The 26,713-nt window shown below is 43.5% G+C and overlaps 1 protein-coding gene across 1 annotated transcript; it reads right to left on the reverse strand.

The window, feature by feature from the left end:
• Nucleotides 1-6,883: 6,883 nt before the first annotated feature.
• Nucleotides 6,884-26,467, reverse strand: LOC145864029 (uncharacterized). Its single transcript, XM_082968934.1, has 2 exons — nucleotides 25,905-26,467; nucleotides 6,884-11,394 (listed from the first exon to the last, which is right to left on the reverse strand). Exons 1-2 carry the CDS (start codon nucleotides 26,224-26,226, stop codon nucleotides 10,322-10,324), a joined length of 1,395 nt encoding a protein of 464 aa, XP_082825060.1. The 5' UTR covers nucleotides 26,227-26,467; the 3' UTR covers nucleotides 6,884-10,321.
• Between the last annotated feature and the right edge of the window lie 246 nt (nucleotides 26,468-26,713).

Consider the following 26,713-nt stretch of genomic DNA (forward strand, 5'->3'; position numbering starts at 1 on the left):
GGACACCAGATAAGACAAGAGAAATACTCCAGATGTAACAGACTGACCCTAGCCCCCCGGCACATAAACTACTGCAGCATAAATACTGGAGTCTGAGACAGGAGGGGTCAGGAGACACTGTGGCCCCATCCGATGAAACCCCTGGACAGGGCCAAACAGGCAGGATATAACCCCACCCACTTTGCCAAAGCACCCCTCCCAGGGACGTCATGGAAGAACACCAGTAAGCCAGTGACTCAGCCCCTGTATTAGGGTTAGAGGCATAATACCATTATGCATTTGAATCCCATCTACAGCTACCATCTAAGATATTAATTTCCCTCCACAAGGGGGCGTACATGTAACGTTTCCTAAATGGGATAGTATTGTACATGTAACGTTTCCAAAATGGGATAGTATTGTACATGTAACGTTTCCAAAATGGGATAGTATTGTACATGTAACGTTTCCTAAATGGGATAGTATTGTCCATGTAACGTTTCCAAAATGGGATAGTGTTGTACATGTAACGTTTCCAAAATGGGATAGTATTGTACATGTAACGTTATGCCCCCTTGTGAGTTAATAGTATTGCATGCTATAGAATGCTATATAAAGAGGAAGACCTCCATTGACGATTCAGTTCGTTGTAACATCTCGTCTGGACAGGTCACCGTACTTAGTTAGTTAGGTAGTTAGTTAATGAACTAGCTAACGTTGGCTTTGTTAACTATCACAAAAGCGAGAACTGCTCTAGATTGGAAACTTACGTTAATGAGTGTCCTCGATGAACCCACCTTCTAACAAGTTCTTTGAAGAACCTTTTGGGGCTGTTTTTCATTGACCAAGAACCCTACATTTACATTTACATTTAAGTCATTTAGCAGACGCTCTTATCCAGAGCGACTTACAAATTGGTGCATTCACCTTATGATATCCAGTGGAACAACCACTTTACAATAGTGCATCTAAATCTTTTAGGGGGGGGGGGTTAGAAGGATTACTTTATCCTATCCTAGGTATTCCTTAAAGAGGTGGGGTTTCAGGTGTCTCCGGAAGGTGGTGATTGAATCCGCTGTCCTGGCGTCGTGAGGGAGCTTGTTCCACCATTGGGGTGCCAGAGCAGCGAACAGTTTTGACTGGGCTGAGCGGGAACTGTGCTTCCTCAGAGGTAGGGAGGCGAGCCGGCCAGAGGTGGATGAACGCAGTGCCCTTGTTTGGCTGTAGGGCCTGATCAGAGCCTGAAGGTACGGAGGTGCCGTTCCCCTCACAGCTCCGTAGGCAAGCACCATGGTCTTGTAGCGGATGCAAGCTTCAACTGGAAGCCAGTGGAGTGTGCGGAGGAGCGGGGTGACGTGAGAGAACTTGGGAAGGTTGAACACCAGACGGGCTGCGGCGTTCTGGATGAGTTGTAGGGGTTTAATGGCACAGGCAGGGAGCCCAGCCAACAGCGAGTTGCAGTAATCCAGACGGGAGATGACAAGTGCCTGGATTAGGACCTGCGCCGCTTCCTGTGTGAGGCACGGTCGTACTCTGCGAATGTTGTAGAGCATGAACCTACAGGATCGGGTCACCGCCTTGATGTTAGTAGAGAACGACAGGGTGTTGTCCAGGGTCACGCCAAGGTTCTTAGCACTCTGGGAGGAGGACACAATGGAGTTGTCAACCGTGATGGCGAGATCATGGAACGGGCAGTCCTTCCCCGGGAGGAAGAGCAGCTCCGTCTTGCCGAGGTTCAGCTTGAGGTGGTGATCCGTCATCCACACTGATATGTCTGCCAGACATGCAGAGATGCGATTCGCCACCTGGTTATCAGAAGGGGGAAAGGAGAAGATTAATTGTGTGTCGTCTGCATAGCAATGATAGGAGAGACCATGTGAGGATATGACAGAGCCAAGTGACTTGGTGTATAGCGAGAATAGGAGAGGGCCTAGAACAGAGCCCTGGGGGACACCAGTGGTGAGAGCACATGGTGCGGAGACAGATTCTCGCCACGCCACCTGGTAGGAGCGACCTGTTAGGTAGGACGCAATCCAAGCGTGGGCCGCGCCGGAGATGCCCAACTCGGAGAGGGTGGAGAGGAGGATCTGATGGTTGACAGTATCAAAGGCAGCAGATAGGTCTAGGAGGATGAGAGCAGAGGAGAGAGAGTTAGCTTTAGCAGTGCGGAGAGCCTCCGTGACACAGAGAAGAGCAGTCTCAGTTGAATGACCAGTCTTGAAACCTGACTGATTTGGATCAAGAAGGTCATTCTGAGAGAGATAGCAGGAGAGCTGGCCAAGGACGGCACGTTCAAGAGTTTTGGAGAGAAAAGAAAGAAGGGATACTGGTCTGTAGTTGTTGACATCGGAGGGATCGAGTGTAGGTTTTTTCAGAAGGGGTGCAACTCTCGCTCTCTTGAAGACGGAAGGGACGTAGCCAGCGGTCAAGGATGAGTTGATGAGCAATGTGAGGTAAGGGAGAAGGTCTCCGGAAATGGTCTGGAGAAGAGAGGAGGGGATAGGGTCAAGCGGGCAGGTTGTTGGGCGGCCGGCCGTCACAAGACGCGAGATTTCATCTGGAGAGAGAGGGGAGAAAGAGGTCAAAACACAGGGTAGGGCAGTGTGAGCAGGACCAGCGGTGTCGTTTGACTTAGCAAACGAGGATCGGATGTCGTCGACCTTCTTTTCAAAATGGTTGACGAAGTCATCCGCAGAGAGGGAGGAGGGGGGAGGGGGAGGAGGATTCAGGAGGGAGGAGAAGGTGGCAAAGAGCTTCCTAGGGTTAGAGGCAGATGCTTGGAATTTAGAGTGGTAGAAAGTGGCTTTAGCAGCAGAGACAGAAGAGGAAAATGTAGAGAGGAGGGAGTGAAAGGATGCCAGGTCCGCAGGGAGGCGAGTTTTCCTCCATTTCCGCTCGGCTGCCCGGAGCCCTGTTCAGTGAGCTCGCAATGAGTCGTCGATCCACGGAGCAGGAGGGGAGGACCGAGCCGGCCTGGAGGATAGGGGACATGGAGAGTCAAAGGATGCAGAAAGGGAGGAGAGGAGGGTTGAGGAGGCAGAATCAGGGGATAGGTTGGAGAAGGTTTGAGCAGAGGGAAGAGATGATAGGATGGAAGAGGAGAGAGTAGCGGGAGAGAGAGAGCGAAGGTTGGGACGGCGCAATACCATCCGAGTAGGGGCAGAGTGAGTAGTGTTGGAGGAGAGCGAGAGGGAAAAGGATACAAGGTATTGATCGGAGACTTGGAGGGGAGTTGCAATGAGATTAGTAGAAGAACAGCATCTAGTGAAGATGAGGTCAAGCGTATTGCCTGCCTTGTGAGTAGGGGGGGAAGGTGAGAGGGTGAGGTCAAAAGAGGAGAGGAGTGGAAAGAAGGAGGCAGAGAGGAATGAGTCAAAGGTAGATGTGGGGAGGTTAAAGTCACCCAGAACTGTGAGAGGTGAGCCATCCTCAGGAAAGGAACTTATCAAGACGTCAAGCTCATTGATGAACTCTCCAAGGGAACCTGGAGGGCGATTAATGATAAGGATGTTAAGCTTGAAAGGGCTGGTAACTGTGACAGCATGGAATTCAAATGAGGAGATAGACAGATGGGTCAGGGGAGAAAGAGCGAATGTCCACTTGGGAGAGATGAGGATTCCAGTGCCACCACCCCGCTGGCCAGATGCTCTCGGGGTATGCGAGAACACGTGGGCAGACGAGGAGAGAGCAGTAGGAGTAGCAGTGTTATCTGTGGTAATCCATGTTTCTGTCAGTGCCAAGAAGTCGAGGGACTGGAGAGTAGCATAGGCTGAGATGAACTCTGCCTTGTTGGCCGCAGACCGGCAGTTCCAGAGGCTGCCGGAGACCTGGAACTCCACGTGGGTCGTGCGCACTGGGACCACCAGGTTAGAGTGGCAGCGGCCACTCGGTGTGAAGCGTTTGTGTGGCCTGTGCAGAGGGGAGAGAACAGGGATAGACAGACACATAGTTGACAGGCTACAGAAGAGGCTACGCTAATGCAAAGGAGATTGGAATGACAAGTGGACTACACGTCTCGAATGTTCTGAAAGTTAAGCTTACGTTGCAAAAATCTTATTGACTAAAATGACGAAGATGATACAGTACTGCTGGCTGGTGAAGTAGGCTAGCTAGTAGTGCCTGCGTTGTTGACTTTGTTTGAATGTGTAGCTGGCTAGGTAACCTCGATAGTTTCAGTACTAGACCTTATCATGATACCAAAGCAACTATGTAGCCAGCTAACATAGCACTAATCAAGACGTTCCTTTGTAATGTATTTAGTTTCGACAATGCTCCTCGTCGGTAAAAGTTGGCTAGGTTTGGAAAAATGGCGTCGCGGGGGACGAAAATAGCTGGCTAGCTAACCTCGATAATTACTCTAAACTACACGATTATCAAACTATGACAAAGACAACTATGTAGCTAACACTGCACTAGTCAAATCGTTCCATTGTAATGTATTAGTTTCTACAGTGCTGCTAGTCAGGAAAGGTTGGCTAGCTAGCAGTGGGTTTGATGTTGACTGCTGCTGCTCCAATACAGTATGAGGTGAGACGGTGAACTGATATTGAACCGGGCAGTCAGCTGCTGCTGCTCCAATACAGTATGAGGTGAGACGGTGAACTGATGTTGAAATGGGCAGTCAGCTGCTGCTGCTCCAATACAGTATGAGATGATACGGTGAACTGATGTTGAACTGGGCAGTCAGCTGCTGCTGCTCCAATACAGTATGAGGTGAGACGGTGAACTGATGTTGAACTGGGCAGTCAGCTGCTGCTGCTCCAATACAGTATGAGGTGAGACGGTGAACTGATGTTGAACTGGGCAGTCAGCTGCTGCTGCTCCAATACAGTATGAGGTGAGACGGTGAACTGATGTTGAACTGGGCAGTCAGCTGCTGCTGCTCCAATACAGTATGAGGTGAGACGGTGAACTGATGTTGAACTGGGCAGTCAGCTGCTGCTGCTCCAATACAGTATGAGGTGAGAAGGTGCACTGATGTTGAACTGGGCAGTCAGTCATTCATTCTGTACTATGAGTCTGGTCTATCATTGTTGGAATTGAAAAAGCCTACTGCACATTTTGGTGGAAATTCTAACCAATAAGGAGAGACTTTGTCATTTCTTCAAACAATCAACCTTTATTTGATAAGAATTGCAATAATGTAGCTGGTCAGCCCTACAATCTGAGGTGGAAGGCTGAGAGCTCGATGACACAAGGAGTTCAGAAGCCTTATATAGTCAAACTATCTTGTTCATATAGAAAACACGTGATCTTGGTTTCTGTACGTGTGTGGAGCACGAGACACAGACTAACTGTGAATTGGTCGTCTCATTCTGTAGCAACAGCTAGTTATTCTAGTCTTCTAGTAAGGTGTCAAAACAACAGGAAATCACTCTAGATACAGTTCCTCTGAAGTAGATCAACGGTTCCCTGAATTGGGGCTTTGGTCTGTCTGCTGAGAGGGTGTGTCTAGAGATAAATCAGACCCAGACTGAACTGTGTGATGTAGTAGGGAGTTGTAGTTTCTCTAGAGATAAATCAGACCCAGACTGAACTGTGTGATGTAGTAGAGAGTTGTAGTTTCTCTAGAGATAAATCAGACCCAGACTGAACTGTGTGATGTAGTAGAGAGTTGTAGTTTCTCTAGAGATAAATCAGATCCAGACTGAACTGTGTGATGTAGTAGGGAGTTGTAGTTTCTCTAGAGATAAATCAGACCCAGACTGAACTGTGTGTGGTAGTAGAGTTGTACTTTCCAACAGGCCAATATTCTACATAGTTTAGCGCATAAAACGTAATTAACTACAATGAGCATAATCCATTGCCTTGTCTGTGTTTCTTTTACACCTGCTTTGTAAGAGAGAAAAAAGAATGCACGATGGTCAATGCTATCTGGGATCCTTGGGACATCCCTACCCTAAACCCTAACCTTAAACCCTACCTTAACCATTTTAAATGTCAACTTCAATGGGCTAGGGACGTCCCAAGGATGTATCTCTACCTGAAAATACATGATCTAAGTGATTGATAGTTGGTATTCAGCAGTCATAAAGCCTTATTTACTTTAATGAACTACTAAAATTGTGATTTTGTCAGACAGCAGCTCTACACTTTATTGACTGACTGATCCATTCATCCTTCCATCCCTCCTCAGCCTTCCTCTCCTCTGAAGACCCAGTCAGGGTGGAGCTCAGTCAGAGAGATGTTGAGGGACTGGTTAGGAAGAACACTTCTACAGCCAGAGAGGTGAGAGGTCACACATGGTTTAGATGGTAAATATTTATGTTCCCTTAGCGGTTCATCACGTCAGCAAACGGGAACATGTTCCATCATCTATGTTTATTTACATTAGTGCAAATTGTCCACTGATGTTGGTGTAATTTCTCACCCATCTTGGCTGTATGAAAGTTAATTTCCCCTCAGACACACACATTTGTTCTTTGATATTATGAAGGTCATTTGTGTCAAATGTATTTTTCTCCACTCATTCACCCCATCTCTTTATATTGCTTATGCATTTTCGATGGCCTGACTGCATCCAGACTATGTCAAAGGCCCATCCTGGTAGATCTGAACCTAATGCAGCTTGGAGTGATCGGATGACAGAAGTCACATTTAAGTGCCAGGTGTAACTGAGGCTGTAGATGCTCCATATCCATTACTTTGAGTGTTTTATATAATATGACTAAATGTGTTTCTGTGTTACAGGGGCAGTCAAGAAATGGAACAGCGAGGCCACAGAACATGACATAAGCAGAGCTGTGGGAGACCACCTCAAGCCCCTGGTAGAGCCGGGGGTGGTGTTTACCACTCCACCACGCCTTCAGCAGGCTGGAAAAGTTGGATTGATACTGTTTTTCATACTTAGAGACCAGGAGTCTGTTGATTGGTCCGTCATTGGGTTAATTTGTTTTGCAATATGTTCAAATCAAATCAAGCTTTATTTATACAGCACATGTCAGACATGGATGCAACACAATGGCTTCACAGGAAAAAACTATGAAAATAAAAAGAAATACTTAGTACACAAACATAAGAGGATAAAAAACAGAAGATTAACAACTGAAAGACTAATGAGCATTCTAAGGAAATGCCATTGATTAAAATATTAATTGGATGCAACATCAACCCAAAATATCAGCTTGTTTCTTAGGAGGGGCTCTGATAGACACTATGGAGGTGTCCACTGAAAGTTGACAAGTAACAACAACTGGGACCTAAAAGACACCCAGCATGAGACCCACTAAATCTGCCCAAGAAGAGGAAAACAAAAGAAAAACCCACACCAAACTTAAAGACAGGAAGCAAACCAAAAAGGTGGAGCAACTAAAGGTGTTGACTCTCCACATGTATCAAGACAACTGGAGCACTGGGCCAGACACTCTTAAATAGAACCTGGACCAGCTCAGGTGAAACACCTTCCCACTAACGAGATGGACAAGCCAGCACAGGTGTAACACATACTGACTAACGAGGTGACACCAATCAGTGCGTCCTACGTGCTAACGGGCTAGACGTGCTAACGAGCTATACGGGCTAACGGAGCTAGACGTGCTAACGAGCTAGACGTGCTGGTTGTTCCACTGGATATCATAAGGTGAATGCACCAATTTGTAAGTCGCTCTGGATAAGAGCGTCTGCTAAATGACATAAATGTCTAAAGTCCAACCTCAAAACATAAATGGAAAAACCAAAGCCTGTAACACCTTCCCCCTTAAGACAACAAATATATCCTATATTTTTTTTGGACAAGTTTGCTCACCATCAACAGAAAACAACTTCCATTTCACATTATAATCAACTACAATGCTTCACCTTCTACAATATAAACATGGTGTCTACTGGCTGTCAATAATTAAAAACAGGAAAAAACACATTTCTAAATATACTGCTCAAAAAAATAAAGGGAACACTTAAACAACACATCCTAGATCTGAATGAAATAAATAATCTTATTAAATACTTTTTTCTTTACATAGTTGAATGTGCTGACAACAAAATCACACAAAAATAATCAATGGAAATCCAATTTATCAACCCATGGAGGTCTGGATTTGGAGTCACACTCAAAATTAAAGTGGAAAACCACACTACAGGCTGATCCAACTTTGATGTAATGTCCTTAAAACAAGTCAAAATGAGGCTCAGTAGTGTGTGTGGCCTCCACGTGCCTGTATGACCTCCCTACAACGCCTGGGCATGCTCCTGATGAGGTGGCGGATGGTCTCCAGAGGGATCTCCTCCCAGACCTGGACTAAAGCATCCGCCAACTCCTAGACAGTTTGTGGTGCAACGTGGCGTTGGTGGATGGAGCGAGACATGATGTCCCAGATGTGCTCAATTGGATTCAGGTCTGGGGAACGGGCGGGCCAGTCCATAGCATCAATGCCTTCCTCTTGCAGGAACTGCTGACACACTCCAGCCACATGAGGTCTAGCATTGTCTTGCATTAGGAGGAACCCAGGGCCAACCGCACCAGCATATGATCTCACAAGGGGTCTGAGGATCTCATCTCGGTACCTAATGGCAGTCAGGCTACCTCTGGCGAGCACATGGAGGGCTGTGCGGCCCCCCAAAGAAATACCACCCCACACCATGACTGACCCACCACCAAACCGGTCATGCTGGAGGATGTTGCAGGCAGCAGAACGTTCTCCACAGCATCTCCAGACTCTGTCACGTCTGTCACGTGCTCAGTGTGAACCTGCTTTCATCTGTGAAGAGCACAGGGCGCCAGTGGTGAATTTGCCAATCTTGGTGTTCTCTGGAAAATGCCAAACGTCCTGCACGGTGTTGGGCTGTAAGCACAACCCCCACCTGTGGACGTCGGGCCCTCATACCACCCTCATGGAGTCTGTTTCTGACCGTTTGAGCAGACACATGCACATTTGTGGCCTGCTGGAGGTCATTTTGCAGGGCTCTGGCAGTGCTTCTCCTGCTCCTCCTTGCACAAAGGCGGAGGTAGCAGTCCTGCTGCTGGGTTGTTGCCCTCCTACGGCCTCCTCCACATCTCCTGATGTACTGGCCTGTCTCCTGGTAGCGCCTCCATGCTTTGGACATTACACTGACAGACACAGCAAACCTTCTTGCCACAGCTCGCATTGATGTGCCATCCTGGATGAGCTGCACTACCTGAGCCACTTGTGTGGGTTGTAGACTCCTTCTCATGCTACCACTAGAGTGAAAGCACCGCCAGCATTCAAAAGTGACCCAAACATCAGCCAGGAAGCATAGGAACTGAGAAGTGGTCTGTGGTCCCCACCTGCAGAACCACTCCTTTATTGGGGGTGTCTTGCTAATTGCCTATAATTTCCACCTGTTGTCTATTCCATTTGCACAACAGCATGTGAAATGTATTGTCAATCAGTGTTGCTTCCTAAGTGGACAGTTTGATTTCACAGAAGTGTGATTGACTTGGAGTTACATTGTGTTGTTTAAGTGTTCCCTTTATTTTTTTGAGCAGTGTATATATTTTTCTACAATCTTAATTTTTGAAAAACTCACTAGTTTCTAGAACTCTCGTCCCCTTGGAATGAGCCCAAACAAAACCCATCTCCAATACAGAAAAACATGCAGTCAAAATAAATTGTGATCCATGGTAACTCACTGGCTAAACGCAAAACACAAATATTTTCGACTGCCCATCCTTGAGACAATCAGCAACCAAGTTGTCCTTACCACAGACATGTCTGATTTCAAGAGGAAACTCCTGCAATATCCGTAGTAACTTTCCACCTCACTGCAGAGCTTCTCTCTCTTCTCAGGGTTCACTAGATAGGCATGTTGTTGGAACGGGGCCCAGTCCCCAATGTCATGCTCTAGTACATTTGGGTTAGCACATCTGAGAATGAACCCTGATATTCTAAAAGCAGGGCAACAATGTCAATATAATTGTACCTGAAAATTGTCAGTTGGTTGCATAAATAATTATGATCACTAAATGTTACATGAATTGTAAATATGAAATATCAAAACCAAATGTACACCCCTTTGTTAATTTTGATTTGGCAATAATTAACTTAATGGTGATGGAATAATAAAACATGACAATTTTGACAGACCTGCAGAAGTCAGTCAGCTACATTTGGGAGTGATGAATTTAAATGTAGGGGTCGCTAAACAAAGGAAGCAACACTTATTTGTCATCATTCATCAATTTTTCCTCCTCCTGAGGCTAATATCCATATCATGTTGAAATCAATAGAACAGGGGACAAACGTTTAGGGTTCTACATTGTGACATCATTAAAATACTCCTTCTACAATGTTAAAACATTCTACATTGTGACATTATTTCATTGATTTCATGAAACAAGTCCTTCATGTATTTTCTGATATTTGATCAGAGATCTTTTATCAGATTATCTCTGGTCACAGCCATGAGAGTTCTCTCCTGTGTGTGTTCTCTGGTGTTTCTTCAGTTCGCCAGATTGAACGAAACTCTTCCCACATTGAGTACAGCTATAAGATTTCTCTCCTCTGTGTCTTCTCTGGTGTATCTTTAGATGGCTAGATGTAAAAAAAAACTTCCCACATTGAGTACAGCTATAGGGTTTCTCTCCTGTGTGTATTCTCTGGTGTATCTTCAGATGGCTAGATGTAAAAAAAAACTTCCCACATTGAGTACAGCTATAGGGTTTCTCTCCTGTGTGTGTTCTCTGGTGAAGAGTCACACTGCTCGACCTAGTAAAACTCTTCCCACATTCATCACAGCTATATGGTTTCTCTCCTGTGTGTGTTCTCTGGTGTGATGTCAGGCTGCTGAGCTGAGTAAAACTCTTCCCACATTGATCACAGATATAAGGTTTCTCTCCTGTGTGTGTTCTCTGGTGTAATATCAGGCTGGTTGAATGAGTTAAACTCTTCCCACATTGATCACAGCTATAAGATTTCTCTCCTGTGTGTGTTCTCTGGTGAAGAGTCAGATTGTTCGACTTTGTAAAACTCTTCCCACATTCATCACAGCTATAAGGTTTCTCTCCTGTGTGTATTCTCTTGTGCGATATCAGGCTGCTTTGGTGAGTAAAACTCTTCCCACATTGATCACAGCTATAAGGTTTCTCTCCTGTGTGTATTCTCTGGTGTGATATCAGGTGGCTTAGCTGAGTAAAACTCTTCCCACATTGATCACAGCTATAAGGTTTCTCTCCTGTGTGTGTTCTTTGGTGCATCTTCAGATGGCTAGATTTATCAAAACTCTTCCCACATTGAGTACAGCAATAAGGTTTCTCTACTGTGTGGCTTCTCTGATGAATTTTAATGCCTGCTGATGAGGTGAATCTCTTCCCACAGTCAGAGCGGTGAATTATCTTCCCTGTGGGTCTCTGCAGGTGTTTCTTGAGGAGTTCTGATCTGGAGAGACTCTTCTCTGCCTCGTCAGCATCATGAGGTTGTTGAGGCTCCCCAGAGGATCCACGATAGTCACGGCTCTCTCCTGTGTGAACAACAAAGTCATACAGATGGTTAAAGGCCCACAACAGCAGAAATCCGCTGTAAAAGGTGATGCCAACAGCGTAGCCATGATGCTGATGTTGTACAACAATTGACGTCTGTAATGAATGTAATGATTATTTGACATTTGTCTTAAAATGAGCAACAATAGTCATATTTTGTCTTGTTTTCACATTAGTAGTAACATCTAAGATTGTAGCCCCTTTCTGTGTTTGCTGGTGAGAAAAGATTTTTGCTCAGGGGAGTAACCTCCATTTCCAGGTTGCTTATGAGTGCATTTCACACTACTTTGGATTATAATTGTAAGGCTTGTTTGAATGTCCTGCTTAATATAATGTTTTTGTCATCATCGCAAATCAACCTCTTTGTACTTTAAAAAACACTTAAACTCTTTGGCTTTTTCATCAGCCTGACAATGAGGGTTTGTACACGGTTTGCCAAATTGGCCCATAACTTCACCTAACAATAACATAGACCTACTGTAGGACCCATAACTTCACTTAACAACAAATATAGGAAAATAGCTCTGTGTGTTGTACAATAGCCTATCCATCAAGGAACAGTTCTCTACACATTATGAGATAAGTATCTCTGTGTCCAAACAGACTAACGAGACCCTACTGTAAATCAAGCAGACAATAACACATTATAAACATCAATTTGTTAGGGATGTTGGATCCAACGTGGAGCACAGCATAACTGTCTTTACCAGAGTAATAAATGAAGAAGCACTTTGGTTGTTGTTGCATGTCGTGATGTTTGTCATTTGACTGTCATTCAGAAAATGATTTCCTGGATCAGCTGATGATAGTTGAACATGTGACTGTAACTAAACAGCTACAGTATTAAGAATTATGTGTAATTATTGAAGAACTGAGTTAATGACAGTATCCATTTGAGTGTTGTCAATAAAGCTAAGATTAAAAAATATATATATATTTCACCTTTATTTAACCAGGTAGTTCTCAACTGCAACCTGGCCAAGATAAAGCAAAGCAGTGCGACAAAAACAACACAGAGTTACACGTGCGACAAACAAAAGTACAGTCAATAACACAATAGAAAAATCTATATACAGTGTGTGCAAATGGAGTATGGAGGTAAGGCAATAAATAGGCCATAGTAGCGAAGTAATTATAATTTAACAAATTAACACTGGAGTGAAAGATGTGCAAGTAGAAATACTGGTGGGCAAAAGAGCAAAAAAAGTTCATAAAAACGTGGGGATGAGGTAGGTAGTTGGATGGGCTATTTACAGATGGGCTGTGTACAGCTGCAGCGATCGGTAAGCTGCTCAGATAGCTGATGCTTAAAGTTAGTGAGGGAGATATGTCTCCAACTTCAGCGATTTTTGCAATTCGTTTCAGTCACTGGCAGCAGAGAACTGGAAGGAAATGCGGCCAAAGTAGGTGTTGGCTTTGGGGATGACCAGTGAGATATACCTTCTGGAGCGCGTGCTATGGGTGGGTGTTGCTATGGTGACCAGTGAGCTGAGTGAAGGCGGCCTAGGAAAGACTTATAGATGACCTGGAGCCAGTTGGTTTGGTGACGAATATGTAGCAAGGGCCAGCCGACGAGAGCATACAGGTTCTAGTGGTGGGTGGTACATGGGGCTTTGGTGACAAAACGGATGGCACTGTGATAGACTGCATCCAGTTTGCTGAGTAGAGTGTTGGAGGCTATTTTGAAAATGACATCGCCGAAGTCAAGGATCGGTAGGATAGTCAGTTTTACGAGGGTATGTTCGGCAGCGTGACTGAAGGTAGCTTTGTTGCGAAATAGGAAGCCGATTCAAGATTTAATATTGGATTGGAAATGCTTAATATTAGTCTGGAAGGAGAGTTTACAGTCTAGTCAGACACCTAGGTATTTATAGTTGTCCACATATTCTAAGTTAGAACCGTCCAGAGCAGTGATGCTGGAAGGGCGGGTGCGGGCAGCGATCGGTTGAAGAGCATACATTTAGTTAGTTTTACTAGCGTTTAAGAGCAGTTGAGGTCACGGATGGAGAGTTGTATGGCATTGATGCTCGTTTGGAGGTTTGTTAACACAGTGTCCAAACAAGGGCCAGATGTATACAAAATGGTGTCGTCTGCGTAGAGGTGGATCAAGGAATCACCCGCAGCAAGAGCAACATCGTTGGTATATACAGAGAAAAGAGTCGGTCCGAGAATTGAACCCTGTGGTACCCCCATAGAGACTGCCAAAGGTCCGGACAACAGGCCCTCCGATTTGACACACTGAACTCTGTCTGAGAATTAGTTGGTGAACCAGGCGAGTCAGTCATTTGAGAAACCAAGGCTATTGAGTCTGCCGATAAGAATACAGTGATTGACAGAGTCGAAAGCCTTGGCCAGGTTGATGAAGACGGCTGCACAGTACTGTCTTTTATCGATGGCGGTTATGATATAATTTAGTACCTTGAGCGTGGCTGAGGTGTACCCGTGACCAGCTTGGAAACTGGATTGCACAGCGTAGAAGGTACGGTGGGATTCAAAATGGTCAGTGATCTGTTTGTTAACTTGACTTTCAAAGACTTTAGAAAGGCAGGGCAGGATGGATATAGGTCTGTAACAGTTTGGGTCTAGAGTGTCACCCCCTTTAAAGAGGGGGATGACCGTGGAAGCGTTCCAATCTTTAGGAATCTCGAGAAGATGGAAGAAGAAGGAGATGCTGGGGAGGCTTGGGGAAGTAACTGTGGGGGGTGAGGAGCTGTTAGTGCAGTACGCCACAGGATGTTTTTGTGCTGGTTGAGGGCAGTCAGGTCTCAACCTTTTTTGAAAGGGGCATGCTTATTTAAGGTGGTGAGGACATTATAGTTAAAGAACAACCAGGCATCCTCTACTGACGGGATGAGGTCAATATCCTTCCAGGAGACCCGGACCAGGTCGATTAGAAAGTCCTGCTTGCAGAAGTGTTTTAGGGAGCGTTTGACAGTAATGAGGGGTGGTCGTTCGACCGAGAACCCATAACAGATGCAGGCAATGAGGCAGAGATCGCTGAGATTCTGATTGAAAACAGCAGAGGTGTATTTGGAGGGCAAGTTGGTCAGGATAATATCTATGAGGGTGCCAATGTTTACGGATTTAGGGTTGTACCTGGTGGGTTCCTTGATAATTTGTGTGAGATTGAGGGAATCTAGCTTGGATTGTAGGACGGCCGGGGTGTTAAGCATATCCCAGTTTAGGTCACCTAACAGAACAAACTCTGAAGATAGATGGGGGGCAATCGATTCACATATGGTGTCCAGGGCACAGCTGGGAGCTGAGGGGGGTCTGTAACAGGCGGCAACAGTGAGAGACTTATTTCTGGAGAGATTAATTTTTTTAATTAGAAGCTCGAACTGTTTGGGCATGGACCTGGAAAGTATGACATAACTTTGCAGGCGATCTCTGCAGTAGATAGCAACTCCTCCCCCTTTCGCAGTTCTATCTTGACGGATAATGTTGTAGTTGGGAACGGAAATGTCAGAATTTTTGGTGGCCTTCCAAAGCCAGGATTCAGACATGGCTAGGACATCAGGGTTGGCGGAGTGTGCTAAAGCAGTGAATAAAACAAACTTAGGGAGGAGGCTTCTGATGTTAACATGCATGAAACCAAGGCTTTTACGGTTACAGAAGTTAACAAATGAGAGCGCCTGGAGACACACAGGGCCTGGGTTAACCTCTACATCACCCTAGGAACAGAGGAGAATGATGAGGGTAAGGCTAAAGGCTATCAGATCTGATCTTCTAGTGCGTTGGGAACAGAGAATAAAAGGAGCAGATTTCTGGGCGTGGTAGGATAGATTCAAGGCATAATGTACAGACAGGGGTATGGTAGGGTGCGGGTACAATGGAGATAAACCTAGGCATTGAGTGACGATAAGATAGGTTGCATCTCTGGAGGCACCAATTATGCTAGGTGAGGTCACCGCATGTGTGGGAGGTGGGACAAAAGAGTTCTCTGAGGCATGTTGAGTGGGACTAGGGGCTCCGCAGTAAAATAAAACAATGATAACTACCCTAAAGAACAGTATACAAGGTATATTGACATTAGAGAGAGACATAAAGTAAGGCATAAAGCAATCACAGCTGTTGATAGGGAGAGCTAGCTAAGACAACAACGGGTAAGACAACAGTTAATCAGCTAAGACAACAACAACAGGTAAAATGGCGATGAATGGGCAGAGAGGGTCGGTTAACTACACACAGGGCCTGAGTTCGAGGCTTGGGCCAACAGATAAACAAAATGGAGTAGTGATTAACCTCTCTAGGGTCGGCGGGACGAAATCGTCCCACCTACTCAACAGCCAGTTGAATCCCGTGGCGCGTTATTCAAATACCTTAGAAATGCTATTACTTCAATTTCTCAAACATATGACTATTTTACACCATTTTAAAGACAAGACTCTCGTTAATCTAACCACACTGTCCGATTTCAAAAAGGCTTTACAACGAAAGTAAAACATTAGATTATGTCAGCAGAGTACCCAGCCAGAAATAATCAGACACCCATTTTTCAAGCTAGCATATAATGTCACATAAACCCAAACCACAGCTAAATGCAGCACTAACCTTTGATGATCTTCATCAGATGACAATCCTAGGACATTATGTGATACAATACATGCATGTTTTGTTCAATCAAGTTCATATTTATATCAAAAAACAGCTTTTTACATTAGCATGTGACGTTCAGAACTAGCATACCCCCCGCAAACTTCCGGTGAATTTACTAAATTACTCACGATAAACGTTCACAAAAAACATAACAATTATTTTAAGAATTATAGATACAGAACTCTATGCACTCGCTATGTCCGATTTTAAAATAGCTTTTCGGTGAAAGCACATTTTGCAATATTCTCAGTAGATAGCCCGGCATCACAGGGCTAGCTATTTAGACACCCATCAAGTTTAGCACTCACCGAAATCAGATTTACTATAAGAAAAATGTTATTACCTTTGCTGTCTTCATCAGAATGCACTCCCAGGACTTCTACTTCAATAACAAATGTTGGTTTGGTTCAAAATAATCCATAGTTATGTTCAAATATCCTCTGTTTTGTTCGTGCGTTCAAGACACTATCCGAATGGTAAAGAAGGGTGACACGCACGACGCATTTCGTGACAAAAAAAATCTAAATATTCCATTACCGTACTTCGAAGCATGTCAACCGCTGTTTAAAATCTATTTTTATGCCATTTTTCTCGTAAAAAAAGCAATAATATTCCGACAGGGAATCTGTGTTTAGGTTCAAAGACGATAGAAAATAAAAACATGGGGTCGACTCGTGCACGCGCCTCAGCCCATTGTCCTCTGATAGAGCACTTGCCAAAAGCGCTAATGCGTTTCAGCCTGGGGCTGGAATTACATCATTCAGCTTTTTCCCGCCTTCTGAGAGCCTATGGGAGCCGTAGGAAGTGTCACGTTACAGCAAAGATCCTCAGTCTTCAATAAACAGAGTCAAGAAGCTCAAGGAATGGTCAGACAGGCCACTTCCTGTAAGGAATCTTCTCATGTTTTTGCCTGCCATATGAGTTCTGTTATACTCACAGACACCATTCAAACAGTTTTAGAAACTTTAGGGTGTTTTCTATCCAAAGCCAATAATTATATGCATATTCTAGTTACTGGGCAGGAGTAGTAACCAGATTAAATCGGGTACGTTTTTTTATCCGGCCGTGCAAATACTGCCCCCTATCCCCAACAGGTTAATGAACAGTACAGCAGGCATCAGCTATGTAGCCAAGTGATCATAGGGTCCAGTGAACAGCAATATATGAACCAGGGAATCTGTTAGGTAGTCATTACTACGCTAGCCGGGACATGTGCCTGGCTCGAGGCTAACTGGTTCTAGCTTCGGGACAAGGACATCACCGACATCTTGCAAAGGCTGGTTGAGAGCACATCGGACGGAATTGCATCGGCAGACCAGACGTGATGGATCGGCGGGGCTCCGTGTCAACAAAGGGTCCAGGCCAATTGGCAAAAGAGGTATTGTAGCTGGAGTAATTTTGTTTGCTACCCGGGAGATGCACCTGGCTTGAAGCTAACTGGTGCTAGCTTTGGGACAAGGGAATTAGCCACTATAGCCACTCCGGTGCGTCAGGTGCAAAGGTCCAGAGCTTACGGCAGGAATCCGGTGATGTAGTCTTGGTGAAGAGTCTGGGAGGCATCAGCTGTGTAGCCGAGTGATCATAGGGTCCACTGAGCAGGCCGGGAGATGGGCCTGGCTCAAGGCTAGCTTCGGGGCTGGGCCACTCGGTAGCAGCTAGCTAGCTGCGATTATCTGGTGTAATGGTCCAGAGCTTACGGCAGGAATACGGTGATGTAGTGGAGAAAAACAGTCCGATATACTCATGGTTGATATCGCGCTGTGCAGACTGTCAGGTATTATCCAGGCAAAAGCGGCTGGTGTCTGAGCTGAAAAGATAACCTCTATGGGCTAGGAGGGACGTAATCGTCCCACCTACGTAACAGCCAGTGTAATCCAGTGGAGCGATTTTCAAATACCTTAAAAATCCTATTACTTCAATTTCTCAAACATATGACTATTTTACAGCTATTTAAAGACAAGACTCTCGTTAATCTAACCACACTGTCCGATTTCAAAAAGGCTTTACAACGAAAGCAAAACATTAGATTATGTCAGCAGAGTACCCTGCCAGAAATAATCAGACACCCATTTTTCAAGCTAGCATATAATGTCACAAAAACCCAGAAGACAGCTAAATGCAGCACTAACCTTTGATGATCTTCATCAGATGACAACCCTAGGACATTATGTTATACAATACATGCATGTTTTGTTCAATCAAGTTCATATTTATATCAAAAACCAGCTTTTTACATTAGCATGTGACGTTCAGAACTAGCATACCCCCCGCAAACTTCCGGGGAATTTACTAACAATTTACTAAATTACTCACGATAAACGTTCACAAAAAGCATAACAATTATTTTAAGAATTATAGATACAGAACTCCTCTATGCACTCGATATGTCCGATTTTAAAATAGCTTTTTGGTGAAAACACATTTTGCAATATTCTAAGTACATAGCCCAGCCATCACGGGCTAGCTATTTAGACACCCGGCAAGTTTAGCCTTCACCAAAATCAGATTTACTATTATAAAAGTTTGATTACCTTTTGTTGTCTTCGTCAGAATGCACTCCCAGGACTGCTACTTCAATAACAAATGTTGGTTTGGTCCAAAATAATCCATCGTTATATCCGAATAGCGGCGTTTTGTTTGTGCGTCCCAGACACTATCCGAAATGGTAAATCAGGGTCGTGCGCATGGCGCAATTCGTGACAAAGAATTTCTAAATATTCCAATACCGTATCTCGAAGCATGTCAACCGCTGTTTAAAATCAATTTTTATGCAATTTATCTCGTAAAAAAGCGATAATATTCCGACCGGGAATCTCCTTTTCGGCAAACAGAGGAAAAAACACAAAGACGGGGGCGACCAGTGCACGCGCCTAAGCCCACAGTCCCTTGATCGGCCACTTGAGAAAGGCGATAATGTGTTTCAGCCTGGGGCTGAAATGACGACATTCAGGTTTTTCCCGGGCTCTGAGAGCCTATTGGAGCCGTGGGAATTGTCACGTTACCGCAGAGATCCTTTGTAATTGAATGAGATGTCAAAGAAAGACAATAAATGGTCAGACAGGCCACTTCCTGTAAAGGAATCTCTCAGGTTTTGACCTGCCATATGAGTTCTGTTATACTCACAGACACCATTCAAACAGTTTTAGAAACTTTGGAGTGTTTTCTATCCAAAGCCAATAATTATATGCATATTCTAGTTACTGGGCAGGAGTAGTAACCAGATTAAATCGGGTACGTTTTTTATCCAGCCGTGTCAATACTGCCCCCTAGCCCTAACAGGTTAAAGGCCGCTAGCAGTGGCTAGCAATGACTAAATAGCTAGTAGCTAATTAGCTGGTTAGCTCCTGATGGCTAGATGCTGATGGAGGTTCTAGCTATAAGGTCTAAAAAATAGCAGATTCGTATCACATTGGGTGAGGCGGGTTGCCGGAAGGTATATTTAATTTAAAAATGGAAAAAGAGATTGAAATATATTGTAATATATACAAAAAAAGATGAAAAAAAACATAACATTACAACAACCACGTCTTACTGCTACGCCATCTTGGATTACAAGATGACTCTCAGTTAAAAACCATTGGATTTAGCAAACTCTGAAATTATTTAGTATTTCTGTGCCCACGAAAACTGTTTTCCCAGCGTAACAAAGTAGCCACTAAATGATAAGTTTGAGTGCATTTCAGAATACAAAAAAAACTGTCCGACAGCAAGATCCCGTATTTAAGTTGAAGTTCATCATATGACAAGCGTAACGTTATGACTATAACTACTGTTCCCTGAAGGAGGGAAACTAGGAACAACATACTATTAAATCCACGCCTCGCTGGAAGCCCCGCCTTCCACAGGTGATGACCGTGAGGCTCGGATTTATTCCTTAAATTTAATACCTCACTTCAGCGACCCAGGAAAGGGCGGAGACAAACAGGTGTTTTACCTCGTTTCCCTCCTTCAGGGAACAGTAATTATAGTCATAAAGTTACACTCCCTTTCAGTCAGTCAACTTCGGTACAACATACTATGGGGAAATACAATCATTCCCCATGCAGACCCAAACGGATACTAAATGAAACGGCCCCTGGCAGACCACCCAGACCTTACCCCGCAAGATACGTCAGTTCTGTCAATTTATTTATTGTCTTTTGTTTGAAGCCCTCCTGTCAATGTTGAGTAAGGACACACACCTGATTACACATATAGAAGTAGGATTTATCTACCTGGCCTGTGTGCAAATGTAGGCCTATAAATGTGCCCATTTGGGGATGTCTGATAGTATTTCTGATTGTCTTAATGCACCACCACTAATGAGTTGTGGAGCTTCTCAAAGTAATTTTTTTCTTCACCTCAAATAGCAAGTAAACAAAGTCTAATAAAAATCAATTGCGAATGACAATAGTTCCTCAAAGTATTTTTGTAAAATATTGCCAGCTCTCGCCCTTTTGATAACCACTCGGCATAAAAGGGAAAAATGTAATGCTCTGATCCACATAAAATACCTGATTACTTTTTATCCTTTGTACAAATAGCCGACAGCTGTGTCTGTCCCAAACTCACTGGCACGGGAAACTCTGAGGGCCCAGAATATTTTATACAATGTTGCAAGCTTGCTATCTGGAGTTTTGGGCAGACCCAGTTGATAGTTGATACAATGTTTCAAGTTCGTTGTAGACAGGCCCATGTGTAGCCAATGTGATTTTGTAGGATATTTTCTACCTGCAAGCTGCAATGTTTTTATTTGTTGGCTTTATGTAGGCTATTTTTACATAGTTGGCAATGGCAATAAAAGTGACTTTTAGATTTGTATAATTTTCATTTAGATAGAATGTAGATTAATCACAGACAATGATCTTGAGATACTATTATAAATTAAATGAAACTGTTCCACGAAAATGTGCATATGAAAATCATAACTGGCACCAGATCAGTAGAAATGGTAAGATACATTGCCACTCCAAATGGAAAAGGTTCCCGACCGCTGGTGTAGCCCATTACCGGAAACTTCAGGACCATAACGGCAGAATTTCTCTCCTTCTGGTTAGGTTATCTTGATCTCTGGCTCCCTTCAGTCATTTGTGTGTCTTAATTATTTGATCAAGCAGCGTGCTTAAAGCATCAGACCATTTTAGTACATAGAGTTGATTTTATTAAAACATGGGGTGTGTCTATATATGGAAAAATACACGTAACATTTCAACCAATCGATTGGTAGAAAGAAAAGACGACTCTTGGTTGACCAAGATTTATTTTAGGTGGGGACAGCACGAGAACATAATTTTGGGGCCCCTGAGTGGCGCAGCGGTCTAAGACGCTGTATCTCAGTGCTTGAGGCGTCACTACAGACACCCCGGTTCGAGTCCAGGCTGTGTCACAACCGGCCGTGATTGGGAGTTAAATAAAGGTTACATTTTTAAAAATGAAATAAAACAGTTCATTCATAAAGTTCACACCCCTTCCTTTTATACACATTTTGTTACGTTACAGCTTTATTTTAAAATGGATTTAAAAAATAGAATCCTCATTAATCCACACACAATAATGAAAAAGTGAAAAAAGGTAAAAAAACTGAAATACTTTATTTACTTAAGTATTCAGACCCTTTGCTATGAGACTCGAAATTGCTTCGGGTGCATCCTGTTTCCATTAATCATCTTTGAAATGCATCTACAACTTGTTCGGAGTCCACCTGTGGTAAATTCAATTGATTGGACATGATTTGGAAGGCACACACCTGTCTATATAAGGTCCCAGAGTTGACAGTGCATGTCAGAGCAAAAACCAAGCAATGAGGACGAAGGAATTGTCCGTAGAGCTCCGAGACAGGATTGTGTCGAGGCACAGATCTGGGGAAGGGCACCAAAAAAAATTCTGCAGCATTGAAGGTCCCTAAGAACACAGTGGCCTCCATCATTCTTAAATGGAATACTCTTCCTAGAGCTGGTCACCCGGCCAAACTGAGCGATTGGGGAGAAGGGCCTTGGTCAGGGAGTTGACCAAAAACCTGATGGTCACTCTGACAGAGCTCCAAAGTTCCTCTGTGGAGATAGGAGAAACTTCCAGAAGGACAACCATCTCTGCAGCACTCCACCAATCAGACCTTTATGGTAGAGTGGCCAGACGGAAACCACTCCTCAGTAAAAGGCACATGACAACCTGCTTGGAGTTTGACAAAAGGCACCTTAACCTGTTGGGGCTATGGGGCAGTATTTGCACGGCCGGATAAAAAACGTACCCGATTTAAACTGGTTACTACTCTTGCCCAGAAACGAGAATATGCACATACTTAGTAGATTTGGATAGAAAACACTAAAGTTTCTAAAACTGTTTGAATGGTGTCTGTGAGTATAACAGAACTTACTGGCAGGCCAAAACCTGAGAAGATTCCATACAGGATGTGCCCTGTCTAACAATTTGTTATCCTTCTGTTGCATCTCTATCAAAAATACAGCATCTCTGCTGTAACGTGACATTTTCTAAGGCTTCCATTGGCTCTCAGAAGGCGCCAGAAAGTGGAATGAGATGTCTGCAGTCTCTGGGCGAAGTACAGCAGCTCTGTTTGTGAGTGGTAAGGCTGGGGACAGTGACACTGGAGATGCGCGTTCATGAGAATTCTCAATTTTTTTCTTTCAGCCTTTGAATGAATACAACGTCGCCCGGTTGGAATATTATCGCTATTTTATGAGAAAAGTAGCATAGAAATTGATTTTAAACAGCGTTTGACATGCTTCGAAGTACGGTAATGGAATATTTAGAATTTTTTGGTCACGAAATACGCTCGTGCGTCATCGTTTGGATAGTTACCTGAACGCATGAACAAAACGGCGGAATTTGGATATAACTATGAATTATTTGGAACCAAAACAACATTTGTTGTTGAAGTAGAAGTCATGAGAGTGCATTCTGACAAAGAACAGCAAAGGAAATCCAATTTTTCTTATAGTAAATCTGAGTTTGGTGAGGGCCAAACTTGGTGGGTGTGAAATTAGCTAGCCGTGATGGCCGGGCTATGTACTCAGAATATTGCAAAATGTGCTTTCGCCCAAAAGCTATTTTAAAATCTGACACCGCGATTGAATTAAGGAGTTCTGTATCTATAATTCTTAAAATAATTGTTATGTATTTTGTGAACGTTAATCGTGAGTAATTTAGTAAATTCACCGGAAGTTTGCGGTGGGTATGCTAGTTCTGAACGTCACATGCTAATGTCAAAAGCTGGTTTTTGATATAAATATGAACTTGATTGAACAAAACATGCATGTATTGTATAACAATGTCCTAGGAGTGTCATCTGATGAAGATCATCAAAGGTTAGTGCTGCATTTAGCTGTGGTTTTGGTTTTTGTGACATATATGCTTACTTTGAAAATGGCTGTGTGATTATTTTTGGCAGGGTACTCTCCTGACATAATCAAATGTTTTGCTTTCGCTGTAAAGCCTTTTTGAAATCGGACAATGTGGTTAGATTAACGAGAGTCTTGTCTTTAAAATGGTGTAAAATAGTCATATGTTTGAGAAATTGAAGTTATAGCATTTATGAGGTATTTGTATTTCGCGCCACGCGATTCCACTGTGCAAGCGTCCCACCTTGCCCAGGGAGGTTAAGACTCTAAGACCATGAGAAACAAGATTCTCTGGCTTGATGAAACCAAGATTGAACTCTTTGGCCTGATTGCCAAGTGACACGTCTTGAGGAAACCTGGCACCATCCCTACGGTGAAGCATGGTGGTGGCAGCATCATGCTGTGGGGATGTTCTTCAGCAGCAAGGACTGGGAGACTAGTCAGGATCCAGGGAAATATTAACGGAGCAAAGTGCAGAGAGATCCTTGATGAAAACCTGCTCCAGAGTGCTGAGGAACTCAGACTGGGGACGAAGGTTCACCGTCCAACAGGACAACGACCTTAAGCACACAACCAAGACAACACAGGAGTGGCTTCAGTAGAAGTCTCTGAATGTCCTTGAGTGGCCCAGCCAGAGCCCGATCTAACATCTCTGGAGAGACCTGAAAATAGCTGTGCAGTGATGTTCCCCATCCAACCTGACAGAGTTGGAGAGAATCTGCAGAGAAGGATGGGAGGAACTCCCCAAATGCAGGTGTGCCAAATAAATGAGCTAAATTAATGGGGGGAAAAAATAATTTAATCAGTTTTTGAATAAGGCTTTAACGTAACAAAATGTGGAAAAAGTCAAGGGGTCTGAATACTTTCCGAATGCACTGTATACAGCAACACCTCCCCCAAAAGCATTCCTGTCTTACATTTACATTTTAGTCATTTAGCAGACGCTCTTATCCAGAGCGACTTACAGTAGTGAATGCATACATTTCATACATTTTTATTTTTTTCCGTACTGGTCCCCCGTGGGAATCGAACCCACAACCCTGGCGTTGCAAACACGTTGCAAACACCATGCTCTACCAACTGAGCCACACGGGTCTTTTCTGTAGATGTTATATCCCTATATTGCTACTGCTGTATCAAAGGAATTATCTCAGTGAGTTTCAGAGATGAACAGTACAGTGCATTCCAAATTCAATAGGCAGGCAAGTAAACAAAAACGTTTTCAAAGAAAAACTATTCCAGAAAATGTCAAAGCGTATATAACGCCCGTCCAAGAGACTTTCGACCAATCGCGTTCACATTGTCATGCTCTGACACGCAGTTCCTAAGATAATTCTCACTAACATCCCTTTTTAAAGTCATGGTATGAGTCGAGAAACATGCCTATTTTCCTTGAAAGTACGGAAAGTCACGATTGCAAAGCTATACGATATTACAGAGAACAAGTTAATTATCTCACATCTCTGAAAATATTTGTAATGTTGTGCTTCTAGTTCACATAGTGTAATTCATGCCAATGTTCTTTTCTTTAAGCTGTTAATACGAATCGAAAGGAGTTTCCAATATCCTCATTTCTTAAAGTATTTCTGGTGATAGCTAGTAATAGTGATACACAAGCTAGGTCTATTTGAAACATTGCCATCCTATGGCAGCATTTACCAGCCACCAGATTCAGAAGATTTAAAACCACATCAAAAATATTTTAAACCAATTCTATTTTTGCCCAAAGTTAAGATATAAATTATTCAAACTGAACATAATTCATGCTGGTTATTATTTTAGGCTATTTTAGTTTTGGAGTCAAAGATAGTTTTGGAATAGTTTTCAAACATGTTTGTTATTTTATTTCAGTATTGTGTGAAATGATTTGACGTTATATGAAAGTACCGCAATTTATGTTTCTAGAAACATATCGCAATTGAGAATCGATTCACATTTAGATGGAATATTTGACTATTTTAGCTGCCAGAGCCAGTCTACCTCTGAAAATAACATGCAGTCCTTGGACCTTGAGGAGTAACGGGGGCAGCAATCAGCAGTAGAAACAATAACAAAGCGTACTCCCTGCCCGTTTCGGTAAAAAGCTGAGGGATGGGGCTGGAGAAATGTAACCATCCATGATATCAACATTCTAGTTTTAACCATGTTTTGAGGATATACAATGTTTGTTTATATTTATATTTATTGGAGTAAAAAAAAAAGCTTATATTTTGGGTTCTGATGGGGTACGACAGTTGAACTAAGCTCATGAGGCATTTATAAGTGAATTCTTCAAGAAACAATGGGTACATATCAATGTATAAGTCCCAAAATGGATGTAACAACTGCTGATTGCCCCTTTAAGATTACATATTGGGCCAATCTAATAGGAGATATTGAGGACTACAGTATTTCAGGCATTGTCATTGGATGCATTTGATCAATTGTTAACGTTTTGTTGATGGTCCACTCTTGATGTTCTACACGTTACAGTGTAGTTTCAGCCATTCCTACAGAACAACAAAGTGTAGAACCCCTTTACTGCATATTGGTTCAACGACTGCAGAGACGGTACTTACTGGTGTTAAACAGATCTCCAACCTCCTCTTCTTCCTCCAATGTGACAGTCATCTCCCCCTCCTCCTCTTTCACTCCAAAAACTGCATCCTCCTCTTTCTCCTCTTCTTTTACTGTAACATCCTCCTCCTCTTTCACTCTGAATGCGTCTTCCTCTTCTTTCACTGTACCGTCTTTCTCTTCTTCTTTCACGGGAACAGCCTCACCCTCTACTTGTTTTTGTATTGTAACATCTTTCTCTTCCTCCTCCTCTTTGACGAGAGCTTCTTTCTCCGTCCAGCAGACCTCTTCTTTAACAGGAGGAGAGTAGCTTTGTGAACTCATGGTCGGAGATGTTAGCTAGCTAGCATTAGCGACTAGCCTAGTTCTGACCTAACTTAGCAAACCAGCTAGCTGACAAACAACGTAAAGATATAATTAAATGGGCCAACAAGTACATACAACAGAAGTGTGTTTAATACACAGCGACTAATATACACCAAAACAGTGTAAAGAGCGTGAATGTTGTAGCTATGTTTGCTAGAAAGCTACCGAGGTGTCTGACTAGCTGTTGTTGTTGAAGGAGCGTCCCGTCCACTAGATTATACGTCACACTGGCAGCATCGCCTGAACCTAAAAGACGCACATCGCCATCTGCTGACTGGAGTGGGCAACGCAGGTGAGGAACCAAACGTTTATTTTTTACTTATTTCATAAAAGTGTAATGTTATATTAAGTCGTTCAAAGAGAAGCATGTGTTGATTGTTGTTGAGAAAATACTTTCAGACAAAAAGCGACTGCCCCTAAAAACCAATGACTCCCTTTGAAAACG

Source organism: Salmo salar, chromosome 02 (genome assembly GCF_965601325.2).
Source record: "Salmo salar chromosome 02, fSalSal1, whole genome shotgun sequence".
Taxonomy (NCBI): domain Eukaryota; kingdom Metazoa; phylum Chordata; class Actinopteri; order Salmoniformes; family Salmonidae; genus Salmo; species Salmo salar.